This window comes from Sceloporus occidentalis, unplaced genomic scaffold (assembly GCF_023333645.1).
Source record: "Sceloporus occidentalis isolate IW3139 unplaced genomic scaffold, rSceOcc1.0.p SCAF_70, whole genome shotgun sequence".
Taxonomy (NCBI): Eukaryota; Metazoa; Chordata; class Lepidosauria; order Squamata; family Phrynosomatidae; genus Sceloporus; species Sceloporus occidentalis.
In genome coordinates this window covers 1,921,567-1,937,783 of record NW_028317050.1, presented here as the reverse complement: position 1 = coordinate 1,937,783, position 16,217 = coordinate 1,921,567, and the positions used below count along the sequence as shown (strand labels likewise).

At 39.5% G+C, this 16,217-nt stretch overlaps 2 protein-coding genes across 2 annotated transcripts; one reads left to right on the top strand and one right to left on the bottom strand.

Moving 5' to 3' along the window:
- The first annotated feature begins 2,779 nt into the window (after nucleotides 1–2,779).
- Nucleotides 2,780–7,486, top strand: LOC149286335 (large ribosomal subunit protein eL18B). Its single transcript, XM_089494207.1, has 7 exons — nucleotides 2,780–2,809; nucleotides 4,032–4,118; nucleotides 4,223–4,330; nucleotides 5,042–5,140; nucleotides 5,883–6,006; nucleotides 6,622–6,691; nucleotides 7,397–7,486. Exons 1-7 carry the CDS (start codon nucleotides 2,807–2,809, stop codon nucleotides 7,470–7,472), a joined length of 567 nt encoding a protein of 188 aa, XP_089350333.1. The 5' UTR covers nucleotides 2,780–2,806; the 3' UTR covers nucleotides 7,473–7,486.
- Nucleotides 7,487–8,214: 728 nt separating this feature from the next.
- LOC149286334 (uncharacterized) lies at nucleotides 8,215–15,355 on the bottom strand. The gene is made up of 6 exons (XM_089494238.1): nucleotides 15,299–15,355; nucleotides 14,637–14,813; nucleotides 14,155–14,281; nucleotides 12,888–13,168; nucleotides 9,884–10,411; nucleotides 8,215–8,736 (listed from the first exon to the last, which is right to left on the bottom strand). The coding sequence occupies exons 1-6, from the start codon at nucleotides 15,353–15,355 to the stop codon at nucleotides 8,215–8,217; spliced, it is 1,692 nt and encodes a 563-aa protein (XP_089350364.1).
- Between the last annotated feature and the right edge of the window lie 862 nt (nucleotides 15,356–16,217).

The following is a 16,217-nucleotide window of genomic DNA, read 5'->3' as shown; positions in this document are numbered from 1 at the left end:
AACGCCTCACTTACTCCTCACCAGGTTCAATTCTGTTTTAAAAGTGTGGTATTTACAGAGATCTACCCGCTACCCAGATTGCCAAGTCGTCAAAGAGATGTGATCATGTCAAAGTGTGTTTTAACCCCTTTAGTCCCTTATGGACGTACCTGTATGTCCAAAAACGCATCCCAAGAATCCCCTATGGACGTTCTCGTACATCCTGCCCTCCTGGCCGCTACACGGGAGACCAGGCTGTCGTTTGATAAAGGAAGATCTTCAGATTTGTGCGTTTAAAAATACGTCTGGAAATATTGGAAACCCGCTCCTTCGACAGCTTCTGTACCTCAGATTGTCAAACTGTGTCTTCGTGCTCCCATTATTCCTCAAGCTATCTCCACCTGCTACACAGTGCTATTAGATTGTAGATCAGACGTTAAACTTCCCTACATGGAAGCATGGGAAAATGAGACAGATCGTAAGGTCCTCTTCCGGTGGTACTATGTCCCCTCCAAGCTATCTAAGAGTTTCCCGTTTGCCTCCCCCTTATGCTGGAGACTCTGTGGTCAAAGAGGAACGATGGCCTATATCTGGTGAGACTGCCCTTAACTGACGAATTTCTGGTCCGAAGTCTTTGCGCTTATTAATCACTTGCTTCCAGTTCCAATTGTTAGTTACATCTCAGTCGCCCTCCGACATATGCTCCCTCCTGACCTGAGATTGTCGTGTCGTAAACTTAGTTCATGTCCTTTTAGCGGCTAAAAGTTGTATTGCCAGAAGGTGGAAAAACCCAGTGCCTCTATCTCTACAGGAGATGCTATATTCTGTGGCCACTAATCGTACATATGAAGGCATGGCACATTCGGTGCCGGGCACCTCACATATCTTTCAGGCGACCTGGGACAGATGGGATCAATTTTTTCTGGATTTCTTTCGCAGTACTCCCCCTGGTTTTCTTCTCCCTGACATGTGTACTCCTTGGGGTTTGAAAGCCGTCCATCCACTTTGATTTCCATATTTAGTTTGTTTCTGTCCCCCTCCCTTTTTCTCTCTCTTCCCTCCTTCCCTCTCTTCCTCCATCCCTCCTTTCCATGGACAGAGCGTATATTACTATTAGGCCTGCTACAGATCTTTTTTTTTGTATTCACATTGATCCTGCTGCTACTCATGAGTCAAGCATATTCCTTTCCTGTCTTTTGGAATATTTGTTTTGTTTCCTAATGAATGCCATTTATTCTGATGTCCAGTGGACCTTGTTCTTTTACATCATTCAGTAAAACACTGTCTTGACCTGAGCTGCTGCCAGGTGAGCTATGTACTGCTCTTTTCTCTTGTTTTTGTCCATGTCTTTATTGTTTATAAAATGCAATAAAATTTCAAGTGACAAAAAAAAATGTCTGGATATGATTGTTTCACTATACAATTTTGGTGATTGTGTTTTCAATTCTGACCCTGCAAAATATCTTCTTAATGTAATGGATCCTGTAAACTTATTTAAATTAATGTATGTTTTAAATGTATCTAATTGTTTGGTGGGTATGAATTTGACACCCTTACTTAAGACTGCAATATGTACAAAAAAACAATTTATGGGATGATAGATTAAATATTCCATCTGTTTTGGTAAGAACCTCTTTTTTATCTATTATAGTTTGTTTCTTCACTACTCCACTTCCCCCCTTACAAATTTGTCAGAACCCCTCACCAGCTCTCGGCCTTGCAGGGGATTATTTGGCTGAATACATCTCCTGCTTGCCAACGCACGCACACCTACTATTCAGCCAGCTGCAGTGCTAACTTGCCCAACAGTTTCAGCGGGTCTAATAAGACCCCCTCTCCGCACGTTCCTAGCGGTGATCGAGTGCTTTAAGAAGCCAAAACTGTCTTAGAAAGGGGACACAGAGGGTAAGGTACGCTCAGTGATGTATTCATTTTAAGTGCTGCCCCCTCAATCCTTGCTGCTGAGTATGTGTCACTATGCCTATTAACCCCTTAAGGACAACGGGTGGTCCCTAAACCCATTGAAAACAATGCATTTTGAGTCCGTACATGTACGGGCTTTGTCATTAAGGGGTTAAGGACGCACAACACCATGGGACTGCACGGTATGTTGGTCGGGGCAGTTAGGCAAACGTGCAGCGCCTGCTGCACCAGGCTATAATATGCCACTATGTACACTGCAGCTTCTCCTGAGGGTGTGTTTTTTCTTTCACCTACATGATGTACAATAAACTATTTCCATATGATTTCTTCATTAGTGGTGCTGCGTTAAGTGTCTGTTTATCGTGGGGTAGTCTTTAGAGTGCCCAACTGATGGAGCAGCACACCACTATGCATCCAGCTTGCCACACGCCAAGTTTGACTAGCCATTCATGTTTCATGAAACTGGAGAATTTCAATGGCAACTCTCTTGAAAACTGCCAACAGATAGGCCGCTGTGGACCAACCTGAAGGTCTGAACCTAAATGTGAAACGTCGACAGCTTGGGGTTTACGCCTTATGATGCCAATGCACAATAATAATAATACAAAGCTCCTTTAGTGTATGCCACAAATCTACCCTTTTAACGAACAATCCCTAGAGAAAACACCCTATGTATTGTGTGGGTAAGCTATAACACTCCCATTATCCTCAGCGAGTCTTTTGCCTTCACGTCACATACATTTACCTTTCCACAAGTCCGCCACACACCACTGAGCGCAGAGGCTAGAGCGTCTAGTTCCTTTCCAACACAACTTCCTGTTCCCGTGCGCTCCCATAAGCCAACGCGAATACCCCTCCTCCTTCCTTTCCTCCCCGAGAAGCCGCTGCTGCTACAGCCGCCATCATGGTGAGAAGCTTCGTGTTTATTTTAATCCTTTTCCATCTCGCAAATCCCCTTCCTAACGTTTGATTATTAAGCGACTCTTGGCATCTGCTTGCTATAGGCCTTCTTGCTGGGAGGGTATTGTGGCTGAAACATCAGATACTTTAATAAAGTAACATGTATCTCTTCCTGTGTGCTGTGGGGCCTGATCGCTCGCATCCGGGTATTTCTCTCAGTTGATTATAGTTTTTAGTGTTTGGGGGTTTTGGCGGTTATTTGCTAAAAAAGGGAATGCTGTCTTTTGCGTTAAAAGTTTTATCGCAGATGGACAGACTTCATGCCCGGTGTTCGGATGCTGTATTATGCAGTGACTCCGGGGGGCTGTAGTTTATCGTGAGGATGTCTTCTGTGGTGTTTTGTTCAGGTAAAAGTAACTTTATTATAGTGGAATCCGTTGATTAGTTGTTATGGCCTAGGGTTTCTGTCTGCTGTTATGAGCCAAACGCATGAATGGTATTCAAAGAGTCGCCCTGGCAAGGGTTAAGCCTGTGCGTAAGAGCTTCATATTTACTAAAAAGTGAAGTGTATTTTTTGGCATAAAGCGTTATTTGTGTAACGTGTCTTGTGCTGGCTGTAGTTTGGCGCCTGCCGGAACCTGTTCATGAGAAGTTGAGAAAATCTGGTTTCCTGCAAACCTTGAGTGGACATTTATCTTCATTGGCACATGTCTGTCTGTAGGATCTCTCCGAAGCTCCTATAATATATAGGTGAACATTTTGTCGTGACGTCAAATTCTGTCAGGCTAATGAAAGTCCTGCTAATCAGGAACATGCTTAAGACATTAAATCATTGATGTGTGGTCAGTCTCTCCTAGATTGCATATATTTCTTAGACTGGAGTTCCATTACTCTTCATCCCAATTGCATTTTGCCCAAGAATTTCATTTTTAGTTAAATAGGTTGTGGCCCACCTTTGATTACTTTGAGGAGGATACGGACAATTGATAACCTTTTATTTGTGCAACATATCTATAGCGCTTTAAGCCATGTTTCTCACCTGGGAAGGCGACGAGATTGCACACTTGCTTATAAGTATGATGACCCACTGCATGTTATCCCATATTTTGTTTTTCTGTAACCGTTGTGGCAATGTTTTGTTTTTTTGGGTTTGTTTTTTTTTTTTTTTTTTTATCCCTGTCGTTTTAACAGAAACCTATAATGCAACAGTCTTTTTTGTTTAATTGCAGGGAGTAGATATCCGCCACAACAAGGACCGCAAGGTGCGGCGAAAGGAGCCCAAAAGCCAGGATATCTATCTGAGGCTTCTGGTTAAGGTAAGCAACCTAGAGTGTCTAGGGGTTTGGGGTAATAACCAACATGTCTTTTCCCCAATTTCTGCACTTTGAAATTTACGCTTAACTCTTAACATACTTTTCAGCTTTACCGTTTCTTGGCCCGTCGTACCAACTCCAACTTCAACAAAGTTGTCCTAAGACGTCTCTTCATGAGCCGCACAAATAGGCCACCCCTCTCCGTGTCCCGCTTGGTAAGTAAATTAATTTTTTCCAGATTCAATCTTGGCGGTGGAGAATGTAAACCTCCCGGCAGCCAGTCCCATCCACTACAGTGAAGCATCTCAACGAACACTGTTTGCATTTTGGTGCCTCGGGTCTGCCCTCTTAATGGATGCTCTGTTTTATTATAAATTGTCATGTCAAGTTAATAACATTTTTATTGTATAAGCAGTATACAAAAAGCACAGCTGAGACGGTACTGAGGTTAACCCCTTAATGGCAAAGCCCGTACATGTACGGGCTCAAAATGCATTGTTTTCTATGGGTTTAGGGACTGCCCATTGTCCTTAAGGGGTTAATGTGCCTGATTAAAGCAACTTGTGTTTTGCTATTTGTAGTGTACAACAGGAAACAGTTTTGTTTAAGAAAGTCCCTCTACCACTGTTCGTTGTGCCAGAAAATGTGCAGGTGAAACACTGCTATGTAAGTGTCCGGTCTACCTTAAGATGGGACCAAATAGATAGGAATTAAGAAAGCAGGGTCCTCTACTACCTTACCAGTATGTGTCAGTCCTCGTATAAACGTCATGTGTATTCAGCCAGTTTAGGGCAGGACGCTGTCCCTTTGTGTATTTTTCTCTTACTGTAAATGGTGCTATAGAGTCTGCTGTTGCTCTATGAAGTCTAACTAAACATCAAGCTCATGGATGTATGTTTCTAACTGAACCTTTTCTAACTTGAAAGATGCGTAAAATGAAGACGCCTGGACGTGAAAACAAAATTGCAGTGGTGGTGGGATGCATCACAGATGATGTCAGGATCCAAGAAATCCCAAAACTTAAGGTAAACAAACATTTACTGTAGCATTTTCTTTCCTGAAAACTACTCGGGAATATGTACTCTGCTTTGTTTTATGAAAGTTTTTTTGGAGTTTTAATGTTTTGCTGTTTACAAACTATATCATACGTATTAGAAACCTGTTTAAGGTGAACATTATGGAAGCAGTCATCTTCAGGTCCGTTCTCAGGCAGTGCATAAACCTTTAAGTTACTACATCCTTGAGACGGACTAACTGGTTGTCTTTGTAATAGTGGGGAACAGAATATGCTGCTTTTGCCATAGATTGTAACTATATGTATTACGTGCGCATTTACTTATTGCTTTCAAGTTTATCATTAAAGGGGAGGTGCTGTTGTATTGTGTGTGTGTGTGTGTGTGTATATATATATATATATATATATATATATATAATTACTCACACACCCCTTATAACAATGCAAATCAAGCTACAGCTAGTTCGAATAGATTAACTAGTTCTGTGAACACAACCATTCTACTAACATTATATTTTGTTTCGTTACGTTTTCAAAGAGCACTGAGGCAACCAAATTTGTTTATGTGGAAGTAGCCATGTTTTCAAGTAGACCTTGATCATGAAAAAGTATCCTACAGGAGTCTGAGGTGTTACCAGAAGCCTTGACTTGCTAATCTTGTGTCTGAGGAGAATGCAGTTAAACTATTTTGCAGGCATTCTTTATTATAATTTTGCAATTCTACAAAGTGAGAGCTTTCTGTTTCGCTACAGGTTTGCGCACTTAAAGTGACTGGTGGTGCACGCGACCGCATTCTGAAGTCTGGAGGACAGATTATGACATTTGATCAGCTGGCTCTTGCTGCCCCCAAAGGCCAGAACACAGTTCTCTTATCAGGTGACTATCCCATTCGATTGCATATAAAAGTTACAAATTGTGGTTTGGGTCACCGTTTGCACGTTTTACTCAAGAATTGATTCTGCATTTTAATATTTGCAAAGCATATTTCTCAAGATCGTAGTTCATTTTTAAACAATCGGCATCAAATTGTAGAGGTTATTGAAATGCACTGGATATGGGTGAAAACCATCACCGTTATGCTAGTTTTTAGAATCTGGACTAACATAGATCATAGATGACAAAACAGTCGCTTATACTAAAGGAGGAATTTACAGGTTTTGTCCAAGCAAATATACTTTAGGAAACCAACCCTTCTCTGTTCTGTGTAGGTTAAATTACATAAGCTTTTGTTGACAGTTTACTTAACTAAATTTGGGGGGGGGGGGGGGGGGTGTTGAGCTTTTAACGATACATTGTTTGTGTGTATTCTTGATGGATCTAAATCTATTGAATCAGAAATGTGATTCTGGCAGCAGATAGGATTCAAGGTTTGTGTGCTTAGTCCTTTAGTAGATGTTGGTTTAAAACATGTAAATTATTGCATTTGTGGCAATTGGTCCAAGAACCTATATCTTACATATGCACTTTTTTTTTTTTAATATTTCCATTTAGGACCACGTAAGGCACGTGAGGTGTACAGACACTTTGGCAAGGCACCCGGTACTCCCCACAGTCATACCAAGTAAGTTGGCTAGATGTTGGGGTAAACATTTTCCTTTGCAGTGTGACCGGGCCCGTGACTGTCGGTGACCAAATAACTGAGGAGACATGTTGGTCCCCTCAAAGTAAAAGTGATGCATGCTGACTTTAGTGGATCAGGCAGATATAAACGTACTCAAATTGCTGGGACACTAATTGTCCAAACCTCCTGCAATAGTAGTAAAATTGTAAATGGGATACAGCGATCAAAGGGGACTACATCTATCTTTTTGTCTGTTTCTTACAAACAATTCTGCATCTCGGTAAAATTACAACTTTGTTGTTCATAATTAGCCACAGATGTGGTTATTTTTGGGGATTATGTCTTACTTTTTGCAGCTATGCAAAAGATCTGTCAAGGTGACTTTACAACAAGTGCTTATTTTAAGTATCTTTTGTGATCTTTCCATAGCTTTTACACATACCTTGTATTTTGTTTGCGCTAGTTACAGATGTCAAATATTCAGAAAGGATGGTAGTGTTCTGGAAAACATTTTCAGCAAAAAAATGAATAACATTTGTATGATATTGTATACTGATTTTATAAACCAACTTGGGTCGTTAACATGAAAGCATGGATCCAATTCCTGTTAGGGTCTGAGACACAGGCCTTTGCTCTCATTAGGTGTGATTATAGTTCTGTTTTGAAGACTATCATTGTCAATATTAAACAAACTTTTATTTTTAGGCCCTACATTCGCTCCAAGGGCAGAAAATTTGAGCGTGCCAGAGGACGCAGAGCCAGCAGAGGATACAAGAACTAAAGTTTTTGTCTGCTTTGTACACAATAAAAACAAATTCAAGTCTTCAACTGGGTTTCAAGTCTTAATTCATTTCACCTTAACCTACCATAATTTTATTTTTCGTGCATTTTAGTTCTCTTTTATTGGGCATATGTGTACCTGGTTTATTCAAAGGGATAAAAAAGTTTAGGTCCAAAAAAACACACAGGCTCTTCTTACAGAAATGAGAATGAATTACTGCATAAACGTAAGAACAATTCTTCCTTTATTCGGGTCAGTGTTGTCCCATGGATTACATTCTTAAAAGTACATCCCAGCTATGTAGTATCCCCAGTCAGATGAACATGCCTTCCAAGCATAACACTTGTTGCACTTATCTGTGCGTGTTCGAAAGCTAAACTGTCTGTAAGGAGCGTGTGTGTTCTGTTAATGAGTCGATCTATACTATATGCCCTAGCAACCGGTAAGAGGCTCCCAGCTGCCACATGTGTTTATAGACTCAAATGGCATGCTTTATATGAAATTGTGAGGTGGAGCTTTGAAGCCTATGAAAGCCAAAAAGTTATGCAGAAAAAAAGCTGGCTGTACTATGGTAAGGGAGACCGTTGCAAATTCTTAATGAGAACACAGTTGTCACGTGAATATTTTGTGGCTTTCAGATTTGAAAGTACTTGGAATTGTAACTGCGTGTATGCTTTAGAAGAAGAAAAATGTATTTAGCAAAAACATGTAGGACTGCAGAAAGCAACATTTTTGTCTAGATTTAGGATAATCCCATCGGCTCATGCAAAAGGCATGCCAAGTAACAACAAATTGTCCATGCTCTATCAACTTGCGCTTCCATGCTCTGGGGGTACACAAACTTTAGAAAGCGGAAGTTTAAAACTTTGTCAATGAGGCTTAGAAGGCTGAGAACCCGTCTACTCCATTCCTGCTGTTGGTGTGTTAATTGAATTGGTGTATTTTGCATAAATGGTGGTAGTCTTATTGGAGGGTGTGTTCCACCAGCCAGGTCTTGTGGCTGTCCATCCATTACCTTTGTAGCTATTCCAAAAGTCAAGCTTGATGCAAAAGTAATAAAACCATTGGGAGAAGCTATAGCATATCCACGTCTTAGGTAATGATTTCTGCATGGATGGGAAGAAGCTGGTCTTACACGGTCTTTTGCTTGAACCTCAAAGAAAAGGTCTGTACAGTCCATAATAGTGCAGGTAAGGCCTTGATGCTGCACTGTCCTTTTCGGTTCAAAAAGTTCTAGGTATCTAGAACTGTATGTAATAGGGATCTAAAAGCAAAATTGGAGTGCGTTTAAGTCTGTATATATACATAGAGAATAAGTCGTACCGCAGACAAACAAAGGGTGTCGATCTATAGCGAAATTAAAAGATTTGAGTTTGTAAAAAGTGAATGCAAATTGGGAACAATGGGTAGCCTGCTGTGGGAAGTTCCCATGTATGGGTCATGTGTACATCTTTGTGTTGTCTTAGTTTTCAGGCCACCACAAGGTGAAAGGGAAGACTTATGTTCATGTGGTCTCCACTTTGACATTACTAGATCCTCTAATTCTGCTCTGCAGGCTGCAGTGTCATGTTCTACAGTGATTATCACTTTTGTTTGCTTTATGCAGGAGAACTAATGCATTTAACTAGGGTGTTTTTTCATCTTACCCTGTTCTTGTATTTTGTGTCATACTTACATCCGTGATTACATACATTACATGTTTGCAATGCTGCTAAACTTCCCTCTGTAAGTTCCCCTTCTCCACATCTTACTATTGTCAGCCTCCCTGTAAGATCTTACTTTGTAGTAAAACAACCTCAAGCTATGACAACATACTTGCGTGCATTATACACTTAACTGGATATGACAGCTTAATGGTAAGCGTGCGATTTCCCCTAAATGCCTTTTGGAATTCTGCAGACTTGACCACTTTCTCCGTTCCCCAAATACTTGGATTGCAGTACATGTTTGGATGAACACACCTGTGGTGTACTCGCTCTCAGTCCACTCCAGTGCTGGCTTTGAGAAGGTCCCAGTGCCACCTGCACATAGCACTTTTTAATATATTCCAACCTGATTGGCTAAGCAGCCCAACCAATCAGTAGCGTAAAAACAGGTAAGTTACTAACCCTGTCCCACATTCATCAAAAGGGACACCGTTAGTCTTTAACTGCTGCCCAATGACCTTGTGATATCTAAATGTGGAGTATCTCATAGGGCTGTGGCCTCTACGTCCATTTCTCTAGCAGCTTAAAATTTGCATTTAAATTTAAAGTCACTGTAATAGGATAGACACGTGCAGCAGTGAGTAGGTTTAACAGTAACTATAAATTGCAAGTTTGTTTGAAACCCTATACTTGACACATTTTGCATAGTTTGTAACTAGCAAACCTGAGTTACTTTGATCTTATTACAATAAGTAGCAATCTTACCTGGGTAAGTCTAGCATGTAGAAGCTCTGTCCAGTTTAGCCAGTAGCGAGAAACCGTAGACTCTGATACTCTGAATCGAAAGGCTAAGTCTTGAAGCAATAAACCTAGGCGTAATCGGGTAAGAACAAGAAGCAGCTGATCCTCCAAGTTGAGAGCACTTTGAGGTCCGACTTCTGTTCTCTTACGGATTTTGCCAGCACATAGTTTATGGTCTGCAGTAAGGAAGGTGAGGAAATCAACAAGTTGGTCGTAGCTTTCAAAACCTGTATAAAACCGTACCAGCTTGCTTTCATTTTTTATGCTGCTCATGCTGAAGCTTTTTTCTTCCCTCTGGTTTTCACGATCCTTTACCTGCTGCCCTAAGTAAAGCACTGTCCCAGAACTTTGTGCCAACTGCTCCTGTAAGTCTTTATTTTTCTTCTCCAATATTTCATTTTCACAATGTAAATTCTTAATCTCTGACTCCAACTGAGAAATCTGTTGACCTGTGTCAGCCAACAGCATCCACCGTTCATTCTCCCACTTCTCCTTCATTTTGAAAAAAGAAAAGAATGAATGGGTGAATAAATATATAAAAGAGACCCGTTAATAGGTTTTTTCCTTTATATTAATGAAAATTACAAGTACTGTGAGCTACATTTTCCAGCTTGGAATTGTTAAATTATACCGTAAATGTAAGGATACTTTGGTTGGTGCAATCTATGATATTATATAGATATATTATTAAAACTACCTGCACTGACAGCACATGGAAGAAGTTGTATTTGTAGTGTAACTGTTATAAAATGATGCACCAAATTTGATTAAAGATATTTAGAACAGTAAAATGGATACAACATACAATATAAAATCATTACATATGAACACATACACAATTGCACATCTGTTCAATGCTTTTATTTAACCCCTTAAGGACCGGGCTCATTTTTCGTTTTGTACCATGTGGGACCGAGGCTGTTTTAATACTTTTGTGGTGCTTGTGTTCAGCTGTAATTTTCTCATCACCCATTTAGTGTACCCACATAAGTTGTATATTGTTTTTTTCAGGACAAGATGGGCTTTCTTCAGATACCATTATTTTGATCGTATCATCTTATTTACTATAAAAAAACATGGTGAAAAATTGAAAAAAAACCACATTTTATGACTTTTATTTGAAAAATCTTTTACTCACCTAAAAAAGCAAGTAAAAAAAACTAGCTAAATAGATTCTACTACTTGTCCTGAGTTTAGAAATACCCAATGTTTTTTTGCTGTTTTTTGTACGTTATAGGGCAATAAGTACAAGCAGCGTTTTATGATTTCCAAATCTTTTTTAACAAATCTGGTCAGTCTGCCTCCATCTCCTCTTTGGAACATCTTTGAAGCCGGTTAACTCAATTTAACCCTGTCAAACCATATATTTTTGAACACTAGACACCCCAGGGTATTCCAAATGCTGTTATTTTAACCCTTTCCATGCACCAATTATAGAACTACACTTTGTCAAACTTTGTAATAGTAATTTTTTTTTATTTTTTTTCCCCCCACACAAATTGTACTTTAGTTATAGATATACAGGTTCTGGTATATGTCACTGTTAAACAACCCCCCAATGTGTGTTCAGGAACATCTCCTGAGTGCAGTGATACCCGACATGCATGGGTTTGTCGGGTTGTTTGAGATTTAAAATGCCACATTTGGGAAGTGCGCTTTTTTTCTCCATTTTGTTCAGTCTGTACCTATGCCCTATCTTTGAGCTCGGCCACTCCAATTTACCCCATCAGCCATTTTTTTTATATATTAGACACCCCTTGGGTATTTGAAGTGCTTTTATTTTAACTCTTTGTTGAGATTTTTGAGAAATTTTAGCACTTGCTCAAAATAAACTTTATTTTTTTATTTTATTTTTTTAATACTTTTTTTTTTACACATTTTGCTGGTACTGGATGGTTCATCAAGTGACATCACTGCATAATTATTTTTAAATGTTAGCACATTTTTTTTATTTTTTTTTTTCCATTTTTTTTTTTTTTTTTTTATATTTTACTAATCACATAGTGATTAGAAAGCTGGGTTCCATTGACTTGCTTGGTTGAATGCAGTACCTGTATTCAACCTGCAAGTGGAGCCAGAGTTCTCTAGAGGGTCAGGAGACCGTCTAGCGAACTCTTTCTTCTTTATAATTTTTTTTCCCGGGCCGCCGCCATCTTGTTGATGGCGAAGATCACCGGCAGCTGCGGCTGTGACCGTTCTCCGGAGCGGTCACAGCCCATCCAAAGGTAAGTGTTTGGTGTCGCTGGATGCCTCCTGATCGAGGCATTCCAGCGACACCATTTAAGTTTAGGAGGCGATCGTTGATCGCCTCCTAAACGCTTTTAAAACATACAATGTATGGCGGCTGTTGACGCCCCGGGGAGGGGCCAGACATGGCCCCCGATGCCGATCTCGGCGTTACTGAATGCCTCGACATCGAGGCATTACAGTAACGCTGTTTAAGCGAAGAAAGTAATTTTTTGACGGTTCAGGACCGTCAAAGGTCATTTAGTGACCTTCCTGTCATGACGGTCCTGAACCGGCAAAGGTCGCGAAGGGGTTAAGAACTGTAGTTATGCTTGTAGGTCAGTGAAAAGCTATCCAGTAGAGCATTTGTGAGGTCAGGCAGCGATGTTGGAGGGGAAGGCCTGTCTCGCAATCTCCCTTCCACTACTACCCAAAGATGTTTGATGGGGTTGAGGTCAGGGCTCTGTGCGGGCCAGTCAAGTTCTTTCACACCAAACTATGTCTATAGACCTTGCTTGGTGTACTGGGGCATAGTCATGCTAGAGTAGAAAAGGGCCTTCTCCAAACTGTTCCCACAAAGTTGGAAGCATAGCATTGTCCAAAATGTCTTGGTATGTCCCAAACAGCTTACCAAAACATTTTGGACAAAGCTATTAACATCTGTATATTTCAAATGCAATGTCATAAAAGTCCCAATAGTTTTGTCCATACAGTGTATGTAGTTAAGTGAGTTAACCATTACCTGGAGCTCCTGGCATTCCTTCTGCTTTTTGTCCAACGATTCTTGCAGTGAAAGGAGAAGTTGGGTCTGGGTATATGAAGTCCTTTTCAGCTGCTTTACAATCTGTTTTAAGTACTCAGGATCATCTGGCACACTGTAATCTCCATGGTCATGTATAACACAATCATTAATTCCATGTCCTTGTTGTGTTACTTCATTCACTTGCTCCATAAACTCTGCTGCCAACACAAGGTCTCCGATACTAGACTGAACTTCTGTTAAAGATGAAAATTTGATTAATGCTCAGACAGCAAGAAAAAGAAAATTAAACGATGCATTTTCTAAATTAAAAAAAATAAAATTTAATGTTTGTTCCTTTTGATTGCAGTGAAGCTTCTAAAGATCTGGAATAATTTACTAAATAGTTTAGTGTGTTTATTCATTTATATAGATACATATTTGTATATAGATACCCTCCTCACTTCTGTAAGTCAAATTGTTATGTTATATACCACATTTTTGTCCTGTCTACCCATTGTACAGCGTTACAGAATGATGGTGCTATATAAAACAACAATAATAATAACTTGCAATAGACATATCACCATAGACACAAAAATGCTTTTAAAAGAACCTCTTATTCTGCGTCCTCCTTTCTATTAATCCTCCATGATGTCTCCGATGCCAAATTATTTTGCAGGGCTTTAAACAACATACATGTCATCAAGTAAATGGGAAGCCAATCTTAATGTCAAAATGTAAGCATTGTTTTTGGTGTGGGGAACTTCATAATAGAGATATGTAAAGCCAAAAATAGCATTTAATAATAAATTCCATGAAACCCTAACGGGGGAGAATGTAAATAACTACTCAAAATGAGCAAAAAAATCATTCCATAGGTGTTGCACAAAAAAAACAAATTAAAAGTATCTTTTGTGATAATCGATCACAAAGTTAATGAAAAGGATTCTAACACAATCTAGTGATTTATTAACAATAGATAGGAAGTGGGATCTATTAAGTACTTGGCGGTGGAAACCTGTTAGCGTGTCAATAGAATAAATATCACCTGTGAGATAATGGGAGATGCCGGGATTCCCCAGCGGTCGGCACTAACCCAGGCTGTAACGTGTTAACGCTGCCAAAGGAGAGGAACGGTGCCCAGTGCAACCTTAATCTTCTAATATTAAAAAAATGATATTTGATGTTAAGGAGACACTCCAGCCATCACGTGGTCTTTGATGTATATGATATGTGTGGCGCCTTAAAATTTTTAGGTTTCTATTACACGGGATATACTCATCATCAGCCAGCGCTAGTTCTGGCTCTGGAAAACACTGTGGGCTGGGATCTGTTGAGACCACTGTGTCCATGCGCAGAAAGTGCTCCTCTGAGATTTCAATGGTAGCGCTTTCCTGCAGTGCCAAAAACCATCAGACCACAGAGGATTTCAAATTCTAAACCCTGTAATAGTTTATCACGGAGATTCGATTCCAGTGGTCCACTAATGTTGGCAATGATATGGTTAATAATATATTATAATAAAACAGAAAACAAAAATACTTTTGTGAAGGTATAGATATTACTATATCTTCAATGCTCCAGACTGCGTGACCCTGGAAGTTTGCACCTTTACACTGAAAACCCTTTAACCCCTGAGAATAATGGGAATTTTACTTCCACAACAGTTGGAGATCTACCCATTATATATCCATAGATCAATATATATATATATATATATATATACATACACACATTATAAAATCTCACGTCACCTGCTTCAGTTTGCATCAGCTGGCTGTAAAGTCGTCCCTTGTTCTTGGTGGCTCTTATGTCATTTCTTTTTTTCAAAACCTTGGAAGGCAGTCTTTTCGAGGTCTCGTTTTCTTCTTGATCTTCTTCTTGGAGTCCCAGATCAAAAACAGCAACACTGGACTGTTCAGCGTCCTTAACAGATGTTAAACCATAGAAAAAAGAAAAACAGATTTCCACAATACTACAGAAATGTTACATATGGACACCTAACAAAGCAATAATATTTACTCACTTAATACTTAAAATACTACTTGTTATGTCCTGTTATTGTACATCGCTACAGAATATGATGGCGCTATATAAAATAATATCAGAAACAAAAGAGCCCTTTGCCGGGACCAATCTTTTTTTTTTCGTTAATTCTTGCCTTAAATACATGCATACTATTAATACTAGTGAATACAAACTTAAGGCAATGGAAGCACAAAAGAGATTTGTATTACAAACTATTGAAGAATTTTAGCCACTTTGGCATCTTTTCTCAGACTTTTTCAAGAAAGTTACTAAAAACTGAAGAGCATTATTGGGACTGATAGAGAAATCTGTAGAAGATACATTCAGAAATTGCCACCTATAGCCTCCTGGACCATGAATGCTGTCGGTGCTGCACAAGTTACCTGGGGGGAAAGAAGGGTTAAATAGTCTGTAATCTTGTCTTCGCCTCCTGCCTCCATGACGTCTGAATATTAAACAAGTTTGTTTATCAAAAATGACGATCAACAAACTGCAGACGCGCTACGGACAGGAAACAGGAAGAAAAGGGTCAGCCTCCTTTTCGATGCAACATGGCAGATATGAACCTGCCCTATTTTGAGTCGCTTGCCAATACAAAAAATGGCGGCAACAAGTAGCTGTGTGGGCAACGATGTCATGGTCTGCGTATTGCGTAGAACTCTTAGCAAAGTCTGTATCCAGTCAGTCAGCTGGCTAGGATGTCCATGTTTTATCAGTGTGTGTGTGTATTTATATATGCAATAGGTATACATATTTATTTATAGATGAAAATATCACATAAAAGAAATAAGAACAGGTAGCTTGATAGGTAAGAGACTGTAAACTCTAATGCATTAAGGAAAGCTGATAAGACATACGGAAAAAGGCAACCAGCTTTTATCTCTGGAAAAATACCTCTTTTGACAGAAACCCCCCCTCAGAAGTTAACTAACAACCACTGAAAGATGCATTTTATTATTATTAAAGGGATCCGGTAAAATTCATTTTTGTCCCTAGAAACGCTATATTAGGACAGTTAAGCTTTTACTTTGAAAGTTGCATTTGTGTAATTCTAGAATCTGGACTGAAAGGACAAGTTAGTAACTTGAAAGTTGAAACCTAAAAGGAGCAAACTAGTTAACAACTGGTTAATTTGTCAGGTGCAATTCCAGGCGCATCCACAAGGTGGTAGCAACTCAAACTAAGACAACATGATGAATTTTTTCCAGCACAAGTAGGGCTTTTTTTTTTTTTTAAAAAAAGAATCATTATATATATATAAACCATCATTTAGTATAAAATATATCTAAAAATGTGGGGAAA